Source organism: Stenella coeruleoalba (assembly GCF_951394435.1).
Source record: "Stenella coeruleoalba genome assembly, chromosome: 15".
NCBI classification, from domain to species: Eukaryota; Metazoa; Chordata; class Mammalia; order Artiodactyla; family Delphinidae; genus Stenella; species Stenella coeruleoalba.
This window is the reverse complement of record NC_137161.1, coordinates 40,471,045-40,483,267: the sequence shown is the minus strand read 5'-3', so window position 1 is coordinate 40,483,267 and position 12,223 is coordinate 40,471,045. Positions and strand designations below refer to the sequence as shown.

Below are 12,223 nucleotides of genomic sequence, written 5' to 3'. Positions count from 1 at the left end.
AAAAGAGGAAGCTTGTGGACCAGCCACCTAGTTCTGCCTGTGTTACAGTAAGAAGGAGCTGCTTAGGAGAAAATGAAGCCCTTGTCCCTGCTAATAGAGATATTGATAATTCTTGGGGTCACAATTAAAAGTAAGTTTTTCTGTCCTTATGGTTCTCTATGAGCGGTTTTAGCACTAAAGGTGGAAGCTGATTAGAAAATCATATGTAACTTCACTATATTCCTAATTAACACTACTTTTGGATAACTACTTTAAAATATTCAATTAGGATAAATAGTAATGATACTCTTATTTAGGAGAATACGTGGGAAGGATGTGTGTGTGTGTGTGTGTGTGAGAGAGAGAGAAAGAGAGACAGAGAGAGAGAGAGAGAGAGAGAGAAGGAGAGAGAGAAGGAGTGGGCTGGGAGAGATTGAGCAAATCTATGAGAAAAGGCTTACAGTAATTTTTATAGAGTAGGGATATTTGAGACAGGTTAAGTTTTGTTAAATCTAGAATATCATGAAGATCTAGTTCTAGAACTTTAAATGAAAAGTATAGAACTCAAAGAGTGGTAAAGTGCTTTAATTTATATTCTTATAGTCTCTTATAATCTTTCCACAATATCAATTCTACTTTCAAAGTTTCCATGATTCCTAACTAATTACTATCTTAAAATGGAAATTATTTTCCAGTCTTGTTTCTCTGGCCGTTTAGCGAGTTAATTTTTACCCAATCCTCAGATACTTTGCTCATCATGGATTCAATTTAAGGAATATTTATTTGCATTTAACCCAGGAATGCAAGGTTGGTATAACATCTGAAAGTTAGTTAATGTAACACACCACATCAATAGATCAAATGACAAAGACCACATGGTCATCTCAATTGATGCAGGAAGAGCACTTGACAAGTCAACTTCCCTTTTGTGTAGAAACACTCAACAAACTAGGAATAGAAGGGAACTTGTCAACCTAATAAAGTGCATCCTCAAAAAACTGGCACCTAATATATTTAATGGTGAAAGACTGAATGCTTTCCCCATATGGTCCGCCTAAGATCAGGAACAAGACAAGGTTGTCTACTCTTGCCATTCCTATTCAACATTGTACTGGAGGTTCTAGCCAAGGCAATTAGATAAGAAAAAGAAATAAAGATTGGGAAGGGAGACGTAAACCTATCTGTATTTACCAAAGACATGATCTTATACACAGAAAATCCTAAGGTATCCAGTAAAAAACTATGAGAACTGATAAATGAGTTCAGCAGGGCTGCAGGATAAAAGACTAATAGACAAAAATTGATTCTATTTCTATACCATCACAGTAAACAAACCAAAAATGAAATTAACAATTTCATTTACAATAGCATCGAAATAGATAAAGTGCTTAGAAATAAATTTAACAAAAAAGTGCAGAGCTCATACTCTGAAACTGCAAAAATTGTTAAAAGAAATTAAAGAAAATTTCAATAAATTAAAATACTTCCCATGTTCATGGATTGGGAAATTTAATATTGTTAAGATGGTAGTAGTCTCCAGTTTGATCTACAGATTCAATATAATCCTATCAAAATCCCAGCTTACTTCTTTGCAGAAATTAATAAAACAATCTGAGGACGGGAAATATATCTTGTTGCTCACCATCCACAGAAAATGCACAATACTTGGCACATAATAAAAATGTATTGAATAACTGAAAGTTAAGTTATTCAATGCATATATCATGCATATATATCCATGCATATATCCATGCAATGGAATATTATTCAGCAAAAAAATAAATGAGGTACAATATGGATGATCATTGAAAATATTATGCTAAGCAAAAGAAACTAGACATAAAAGGCCACATATTGTGTGATTTCATACAGATGAAATGTCCAGAATAGGCAAGTCCACAGAGACAGAAAGTAGTTTGCTAGTTACCTAGAGCTGGGAGGTGTAGGGGATTTGAGGAGATTATGGCTAAGAGATTACTTTTGGGGTAATGAAAATGTTCTAAAATTAAGGTGATGGTTGCACAAATCTCTGAATATCCTAAAAGCCATTGACTTATAGGGAGAAAAAAAATATTTAATAAAAGTTACATGCCAGGAGTATGGGAAGAATATCTAAGACACAGTCCTTGTCCTTGAGTAGCTTAGAGTCTAGAACAAAAAAACAAGTAAACAGGGAATAAATTGTAAAGTGTTGTAGGTATTAAAATAGAGGCATTTATAAGATACTGTAGGGCACAAATCGGGGAGGCCAATTCTACCAGTGTGCAGAGCAGTCAGAGGGCTTCATGAAGGAAAGGACATAAACTGAATCTTGAAAGATTAGTGAGTGTTCACTAAGCAGGCAAAAGAGAACGAGAACATTTCAGACCAGGTAAAGGGAACAAAGACACAGAGGAATAAAAGAGCATGGTCTATAAATAAGTATGTCAGTTTGCTATGGTTTGGGATATAAGATGGAACACGGCAATTGATGGGGGGAGAGGTAGGCAAAGACTGTGTGATAGGCTTTGAAGTTTGGGCTTGATCCTGTGAGCAATGGGGAGTCATTTAAGGGTTTACTCATTGAAGAACATGAATAGACTTATGCTTTTTAAAAATGACTTTGGCAGTTGAGAGGTGGATGGATTCTAGCTGTACAACTCTAGTGACAATGTAAACAGTAGCAGACTATTGAATGGCCCAAACAAGGAACTATGAGGACTTAAACTATAGCGATAGCAGTGGGGACTGAGGAGTAGATGGAAAACAAGACTAAAGAGAATAGTGTCATAAGAGTCCAGAGTGAGAGCGTGCCATGAAGATGGGAACAGCCAATAGTGCCAAATGCCGGAGAGAGTAGGGGAAAGAGGTAAGAGCCAACAAGTGACCATTGGATTTAATAGCTGGAGAATCCACATTGCCAAGACAGTTTTATTAGAGAAGCAGGGACAAAATTTGATTTCAGTTGGTGGGAGTGAACAGGAGGAGAGAAAGTAGAGACAGTAATGATGAGTACAGAGCTCTTCCTGGATTATGACACGGTACCAGGGTCAGATGTGTTTTCAACAGATCATTTACTGATTGCAGATGTACAGAGACCCAAGGAAGTAGTTAGTGGGGGAGAAGACATTTGCTTTACAAGCTAGTGCTAACACACCTAAGGTTCATACATAAAATCAGCCCTTAACCCCACTCTATTTTTTCTCTGCCTACCTCTCTACCCCTACTTCTCAAGGCAAAACAGGTCTGTCCTTTTTCACTCACATGTACCTTGCAAGTGTGCATGTTGCCTTTTTATGCATTTTTTGCTTGATGCTCAATATACTTTGATTTCACCTCTGTAAAAATATTGAAAGAGGGATGATGCCATAACTATGTGATTTTCCCTGACTCTGCGTTCACCTCAGGAAAGTTCTAAAATAGTTACCAACATTTTTCCCTTTTAGTAAATCCTCAGGAAAAAAGTAGTTGATGCTTATGGAAAGAATGAGCAATCTATCCCAAAGTGTAGCTTACAAAATGGAAATAAAACTAATAGTGTGTTTTTTCTGTATCCACCCTATCCGTCCAGATGCTGATTTAGGTAGTATAAGGTATATAACTGAGGCAGAAAAAAGACATTATCAGAAGTTCCAGCTCTAGATTGTCCAGGATTCAAGGTTTCTCTATCCTGTCTCTCTTTTCAGGAGTAATTTCTCACTGTCATACAAATTCTGCAATTAGAAAAAAATAAAGTAAAATTCAAGTACAAGCTAAAATAGAAAGTTCATAACAACTCTGTCCCCTGATAGTCACCCACCCAGCAACCCTCTTCCTCAGTTGAAAAAGGCAAGTAGCTCATCGATCTCACACTAATCGGTGGTCAGAAAACAATTGCCTAGCAATCACATCTATATTCCTGGAGGGTCCAGAGAGAACCACATAAAGGCCAAGTCCTAGACATGTTGCAGTTGATTCTGGGCCTAAGCAGTACAAGCAGGCAATGTCTTACTGCTTCAGAAATGTACTTCCATTACCAGTTCTATTTTGAATAACTTTTGAAATCCAAGAATTTTAAATTACCTTAGCTTCCTTTCAGTTTTGTTTGTTTTTTAATAGAGTAGCTCTTTCTTTTTCAGTTAATTTTATTTATTTATTTTTTGGCTGCATTGGGTCTTCGTTGTTGCGTGGGGGCTTTCTCTAGTTGCGGCAAGCAGGGGCTACTCTTCGTTGCGGTGCGCGGGCTTCTCATTGCGGTGGCTTCTCTTGTTGCGGAACACGGGCTCTAACCGTGCAAGCTTCAGTAGTTGTGGCACACGGGCTCTAGAGCATAGGCTCAATAGTTGTGGTGCACGGGCTTTGTTGCTCCGCAGCATGTGGGATCTTCCCGGACCAGGGATCAAACCCATGTGCCCTGCATTGGCAGGCAGATTCTTAACCACTGCACCACCAGGGAAGTCCCTCAGTTCTTTATATTATGCCTCTAAACAGGGAAAGAATAAATTGTCAGTATCTGGAGCATCTTTCCTTGCAGAGAAGCAGGAGGGAGCAGGACTTCCCCCACCAGGGAAGTCCCTCAGTTCTTTATATTATGCCTCTAAACAGGGAAAGAATAAATTGTCAGTATCTGGAGCATCTTTCCTTGCAGAGAAGCAGGAGGGAGCAGGTGTGTCATGGTGGGACCATTGACTACTAGAGAGAAGTTTGATTTCTGTGTTATGTTAGGGATCAGTAAGGAAGCTCATTTCTCCTTTGTGAATTGTCCCAAAATATGTAAAGCTTTTCCTTGTATTCATATCCTAGAGTCACCTGAAAGGTTTCTATATTAACCAATTACTGTTACTCTTTGGAACCATCCAGTAGGACAGCACTCAGTGGGGAGAGGGCAGCCCTCAACCTGGAGATCTCTGGGAGAATAGACGCCCCTGCTGAACCCATGAATGCCCTTGCATCAGCTTTATTTCTGGTTGCTCAGTTAGCTTTGAGGAACTAACCTCTTCTGCCATGTCCTTTTGTCATACCAGAAATCACTCTTCCCAATTCTACTTGATTTTGTCCATGCAGAGACTCATAATCCGCTTCTACTCCATTTTCTCCATGCAAAGACTCTCATGTCTCTCTTATCACATAACTACTCCAAGAATTCTCTCTGCCAGTAATAGCCCTCTACTTGCTCCTAACTGATTCTAAGATCTACTCCCCATCTATTGAGACTGCTTTCTCAAAGAACACCAATAGCCAATGATTACCAATCCAGTGGCTCTTACTGTTCTTACTACTTAACCTCTCAGCAGCATTTGACACTATATTCTTTCCCCTCTACCTCTGTAGAATCTTCTTAGGCACTTTCACTGGCTTGTTTTCCTCAACCCTCCCTTTAAATGCTATGCCCAAAGTTCAGTGCTTAGCTCTCTTGCTCTTCATATTCTATGCTTCTGGTGCTCTCTCCCAAGCCCCACAGCTTCATTTACCTATGTATTTACACCCTAGACCTTCCTCTGAATCTCCAGGCCTACGTATCAGCTGCATGATGGTCATGAACAATGTATGGTCTGCGAACATCTTAAATTCAACATTTCTTCTCAGAGTTAGTTCCTCTCGGACTTCCCTGGTGGTCCAGTGGTTAAGACTCTGGGCTTCCACTGCAGGGGGCACAGGTTCGATCCCTAGTCGGGAAACTAAGATCCTGCATGCCTCAGAGCGCAGCCAAAAAAAAAAAAGTTCCCCTCCTATGTTTCTTCTCTTCTTAATGACATCAACATCCCTCCCAGCTCCCTTGGTTCTCAAGTGTAAAACCTGCAAATTATATGATCATACAGTTAATAATGCACTAATTATCATCTAATTCAATGTTTTTACAGATGATAGGAGTGGCGCCCAGAGTGGTGAAATTAATTCCCAAGAGTTATTTTGCAAGGCCAGTTCTGGAGCCAAAATCTCCTAATCCTTTATGATTATTCATTCCTTTATTCCTTCACCAAATCCTGTCAGTTCCACAGTGCTTCTCCCATCTATACATTTTCACCATCTCAATTTATAGTCTTATTTTTGTATTTTTTATTTATATTACTGCACTTCTAACTTTCCCCTCTCTTATTCACAATACAGTACTGCGGGAAATAATATTCCTAAACCCCAGATTTGATCATGATTTTCCCTGTTTCAAGCACCTACTTTATACAGAATAAAGTTCCGACATCTTGTCCAGCAGTCAAAATCCTATGCAGTTAGATCTGAACTTCCTTTATTTCAACCAATTCAAACTATGAGCTACTCAGTATACCTAACTCTCTCACTTCCACATCTTTCTCCGTCTGTTCTACAGACGGACGGTTTGCAGGAATGGACTGTCATTCCATCTTCTTCCCCATCACCACCATAGATCCACAGCATAACATCCTACTAATCTTTTAAAGTCCATTTCAAGTTCTACTCCTCCAAAAAAAGCTTTCCCAAGCCCTTCCTCATAGCACATTGTGCCTTTACTTTCTTATGCATCACAGTTTCACAACTGAGTTAGTTTTTAACCCTTCTCACTATATTATCAACTACCTGAATGCAGAAATTGTGTTTTACTTACCTTTAGTATTTCCTATAGCACATTGCAGAACTTGGCATATAATAGATGCTCAGTTGGCACTTGTAAAATAGAATAACTAACATCTGTGTAATACTTTGAAATTTGTAAAATACATTCCCAAAACCTGTGGAGTAAGTCATGTAAGTATTTTTATTATTCTAAATTTACACATTTTCAAAACTCTGAAATATAGAGTTTAGTAAAACCTGAATCCTCTAATAGGAACCAAGCTTTGTTTTTTGTTTTTTACTCCCTATCACCTGTTTGTTATGCTAAGTCTGTATTCTTCAAAGTAGACTTCTGAGGGTATTTGCCTTATTATCATATTTACTTGCCTCAGGCTATTTCTACATACTACCAAACAGCTAGATGAAAAATAAAAATGCAATCAATCTTCCAAATATTTTAAAATGTAGTATACATATGTTTGTTTCTGTATAGAACAAACAGCTAGGTGATTGATTTGCATTATTTACTTTTTTCAACCAGTTGTTTCGGCAGTGTGCTGATTATATAAACTCCAACAGTGACGTTTTCTCAGTTTTTTGTTGATTTTGTAATTTTACTGCCATCTGCAATTTTTTTACAGTAGCCATCTAATTTTATTTATATAGTTTATTGCCAATGAGATATGGTAGGCAAGAAAAACTGGTTTCTTTTAAGTCTTCTTTAAGCCTGCCCCACAGACTTGGAGCCAAGGTTACATGGGATTGAAGAAATATTCCCAAATTGGAAAAAGTACTGTAATGTACACCCTGCAGCTTCCCTCATAGAAGAGTTAAAAACAAAAAAACCCCAACTCATCAGCTCTGAAAAACAAGTGCCTTTGATGAAAAAGGAATTAGGAATACCTAAAAGACAAGAGATAGAAATGGATTGAAAGAAGAAACTTTTGCCCAAAAATGTACAAAAGAGAATATGGCTAGAAAAAAATGTACAAGTGGGTTCAGGAAAAAGGGAAGGAGCCCCAGGGCAAAAAGAAAGGGTTGGTTGAAAACAACATTAGGAGCAGCCTAGCAGTTCTGACCCCTACTCCCCTCATCACTACATGGCACTACCACCAGATACAAAGGAAAAGTCAGCACTTTGATTTCTGGTAACAAAAGCCTAGGTGACTAGGTTATTTGGACCAACCCTCCCACTAAAAACATATGACACAAAAATATACGAAAGTCTTAAATTTATCAAAGAGTTGAGAAGTTAGTAAAGGACTACCAACAAAAAAATCTACAGAATTGCTGGAATGCAGAGAAGTAAACACAGAGCACCTGAGCAGGGCCTGGACTTGCCTTACCCTGGTCCCAGCCCTGTACCTGAATATCAAAACAGCTTTTGCCCTGAACAAGATAAACTTCGGCTTTGGTTTTAGTGGCCTCACAAAGCAAGAAGGACGGAACTGTAGTCCTCAAGACGTGTTAAAGGTGAGGCATCTAATAAGAAACTTTTTCATCATTAACCAAAGTCCATAAAGTGCTATACTCATAGGATAAGGGCAGACCAGAAATAAATACACCCCTTCCAAAGTCCAGGGATCGCAGAGAGCTTGACACTTAACAGAGCACAGAGAAAAGGAAAAGGATAAATTACATTTCTGAGAAGTTATGGTCTCAGGCCAGCCCTCCTGGAGATTTACAGCCTTGGTAATCCCAGGTATCCTGAGCCTAGAACTAGATCTAAGATGGTCCTGTACCGTAGTGCCCTAGGCACTTGGCAAAAGCAAACTCATGTTCTCCCCACAGGAAGGCAACTTCATTGTAGGTCTCAAAGAACCCACTCAGATAAGGTTTTCAGTACATAATAAAATTAACTAAGCACACAAGGAGACAAAGCACCATGAAGCAGGGGCATTTTGGGGTGGGTATTTGGGCCAGAGATGTAGGATACAGCTGCAAGTGGCTAGTGATACTCAAGCAGCCTGTATTCCAGAAGACTAGCTCCTGTCACATCCTGATAGCATATCCTACAACACTCCGTTACTAGTGGCAAGCTGAGGTAATTGTTATAGCATTCACAGACAGGTTAAGAGGGAAAATCCAAGTCCAACATGAATACAATCAAGAATCACCAAACATTTGAGAAAAACTAACACCATGAGAGAAAAGCATCAGCCTAAACACACACACACACACACACACACACACACACACACACACACACACACACACACACACACACCCTGATAACACCTGAGGAAATAGAACAAGTAGAACAAATGGTTGAAAACTAAAACATAAAATGATTGTCATAAGATGTATTTAGAGAGGTTGCTATATCCTTGAAACAAGAGCAGGTCTAAAAGATGAGCTATTTTGGAAATGAAATAAATAATGGTTAAAAAAAAAAAAAGCCTCAAGGGTAAATAGCAAAATTGAAGAGCAACCTGGAGGCTCAAAGATCAAACTGAGAAATTCTCTTAGATCACACTGCAAATGGACAGAGAGATGACATGTATAAAATAAAGGTTAAAGGCCTTGGAGGAGCCACCCAAAAGTTACAAATCCACATAATGGGATTTCCAGAAAGAGAAAATCAAAGCACTTAAAAAAAGAAATAAAGAAATCAAATAAAATTCCCCAGATCTGAAAAACGACTTAGATTTTTAGATTAAGTGCCACTGAGTGCCAAGCAAGAAGACTGAGAAAAGACCCACTTCTAGAAAATAATGGCAAAATCTTAATATTTCATGGCTAATCAGAAAATCCTAAAGGCTTCTAAAGAGAAAAAATACATTATTTATAAGGAATAAAAGCACCATGTTGACTTCAAATTCATTAGCAACATTGGGTACAAAAAGATACTAGAGAAATATTTTCTTAGTATTGAGGTAAAATGATTTTGAATCTAGAATTTTATAATCTGACAAACTATCAGACAAGTGTAATGGCCAAATAAGATATTTACAGACAAGAGAGGATTCAGAAAATTTACCATCCACAAATTTTTAGCTGAAATATTGACTTGAAGATATGCTCCAGCAAAATAAAACACAAAGTCAGGAGGAACACCAAAAATCAATTGTAAGCAAAGAAATCTTTAAGACTTATGATTACTCTAAATAAATGTTCATTTTAATTTAAAAAAATATAACAATCACAAATTCATTAAAAAAATTCCTTTCACAATAGTGACAGAAATTATAAAATAGGTAGGAATCAATTTAATTAAAGTGAAACAAGACATACATGAGTAATAAAAATGAAATTTTTCTGAAGACCATTAAAGAGAAAAATCAAAATAAATTAAGGCTATAAACCTGAATGGATCTCAATATTGTAAATATGACAGGTCTTTGTAAATTAACATGTAAATCCAATGCAATCCCAGTGAAAAGATCAACACATTTTTAAATGAATCTGACAAACTTATTCTAGAATTTATCTAGAAAAGAAATTATGCTAGAATCCCCAAGATAAGTTTTTAAAAGAGGAACGATGAGAGTGTGTTTTGTGTGTGTGTGTGTGTGTGTGTGTATCTGCACAGAGAGGTTCTTGCCCAACCAGATTGTAAAATATGCAATTATAAATCTGCATTAATTGGAGTATTGGCAGAAGAATAGACAGATCAAGAAAATAGAACAGAGAGGTTTCAAACAGGATTTGAAAAATAGTTTTGAATGTGAAGTTATACCTGATTATGGAGGAAACTGGAAGTCAAAAGAGGAAGTTAGTCTTTGTACAATAAGACTTGTGGGTTTCTAAGCAGATATATGCCTTGCTGGAAACAGTAGTTGGGGAAAATTATTCTGAGCGTAGATGTAAGTTAGATTAAAATTAGAATAATCATGATTAAATCCATTAGGAAGCTGTTATAAGAATGCAGGCACGAAATGATGAGGGTCTGATTTATGCTGTGCTTTCCACAGGGAACCAAATACTCACCCCCACAAAAATCCCTTTGGCAGAATTTTCTCTGGACCTTTGTAGGTACCAGCCCTCACTCTTCTAACTCCTACATTTCCAGAGTTGTTTACTCATTTCCCGCTCATCTACACTTCTATTCCCACCCTGGCCTGCTCCCATGATTTTAGTCCCAGGTTTTGGAACTGTCCTTGTTGCCAGGTTGTCTCTCATCACTTGTCTCACCTCTGCCAGCCTGGATTCCTTCTCTGGATTCTCCTGTTACCTGTGTTTTTCTGCTTTCCAGCCATCACAGTTTGATTCCCAGGGTTTTACTTCTTAAGTGGCCGCCTGTCCCAGAATCAGTACCTTATTGTTTCCTAGCTCCTGACCTCCTGCACTCACCATCTGTCCACTTCAAAGTCTTTGCTGACCCCACTCAGCTCTTAGATCATGCCAGAGAGAAAAGGTGAGGATTGAGCATTAAGAAATACACAGTCGTTAGTGGATATAAAACCAAAGAGGAACTCTAGAATAGGGGTTTGAAAGGAAGAACGATATCCAGGGTAGTGTAAAGTTACAGAAACCAGTGTACTACACAGAATCTAAAAGAAAGTTTGGAAAGGAACCAATGGTTAATATTTTTATACCAAATGAATCAGGTGAAGATCTAAGTGAGGCATAAAGCACCATTTTAGAGAACTAGGACAGGAGAATCAATAAAATACTTCTGTTTAGTTTCATTTGTCAGTGTTGTGTGAACAAAGAATCAGATTTTATTTGGCTTTAACTCCCCAGGCAGATCCCCCGTAAAATACAGAAGTGTTTTTTCATAACTTCAGTCAGTAAAAGAACAGTCACATTAACTGGTGTCCCAATGTTCATTTAAAGGAAGATAAACCGTGTCCTGGAAAGAAAGGAGGTGAGCAACGTTGGGGGAATTCATGGTAAAGCCAGGAGTTAATGTATATCAGGCCTTTCATGAGAAAGTGGATCTGAAAAGAACTGTGATCAAGGCAATATTGGGGGATATTATTTTTTTCTAATCCTTTTCTCAATGCTATGAATATATTATATACGATTTATTTTGGCATCATTTATTGGTCTAATGTGGCTTCTGAGAAATGAGAATTCTATCCAAGGAGTCCTCGTAGGCTGAAGAAACAGGCTTATTTCAGTTATCAATTGCTGCATAACAAACATCCCAAACTTAGAGGTTTGAAACAATGATTTATTATTTGTCATAATTCTCTTTCGGGTTGACTAGGTGATTTTTCTGCTGGTCTCATCTGGGATCACTCATGCAGCTTCACTCAGCTGGTGGTCAGTGGAGACAGCTGGGTCTCTCTCTCCATATGATCTATTACTCCTGGCATGATAATCTCAAGGCATTTTTCCAAGAGGGTAAAAGAGGCTTAAAGGTCCAAGCACTACCCTTGGAAGTTAAACAGTGTCATCTGCCACATTTCTTTTGGCCAAAGCAAGTCACAAGGACAACCCATTCAAAGAGTAGGGAAAATAATCTCCATCTCTTGATGGGAGGATTGGGCAAAGTCACATTGTAAAGGGGTATCAACGTGAATAACGGTGATTCACTGGGGACTGTTGTTGTGACAATCTACAACAGTCTAACCTTAGACCTCAATGATTCACATCTCTCTCATGTGATTCTCCCCCTTTCAAAATTGTCCAAATCTTATCCAATTATAGCATCAGGCTCAAAATCCATGATCTCATAATCTGCATCAGGTCAAGATGTCAATGAGGCTCCTTGGTGCAGTTTTCAGATTCAGACACCTATGAACTAAAAAGGCAAGTTACCTTCCCATTACCTCAGGTACCCAACGTACACTGGAGAGATAGAAAAACC

The 12,223-nt window shown here is 38.1% G+C and overlaps 1 protein-coding gene across 1 annotated transcript in view; it reads left to right on the top strand.

Annotated features, from left to right (window-relative positions):
• Positions 1-72: 72 nt before the first annotated feature.
• SEL1L2 (SEL1L2 adaptor subunit of SYVN1 ubiquitin ligase) overlaps positions 73-12,223 on the top strand; it is a gene marked incomplete at both ends in the record, with an annotated part of 110,350 nt that continues 98,199 nt past the window's right edge. The window contains one exon of the mRNA XM_079945438.1: positions 73-130. Within this exon, the coding sequence (XP_079801564.1) occupies positions 73-130 (58 nt within the window). The remainder of the gene's footprint in view (positions 131-12,223) is intronic.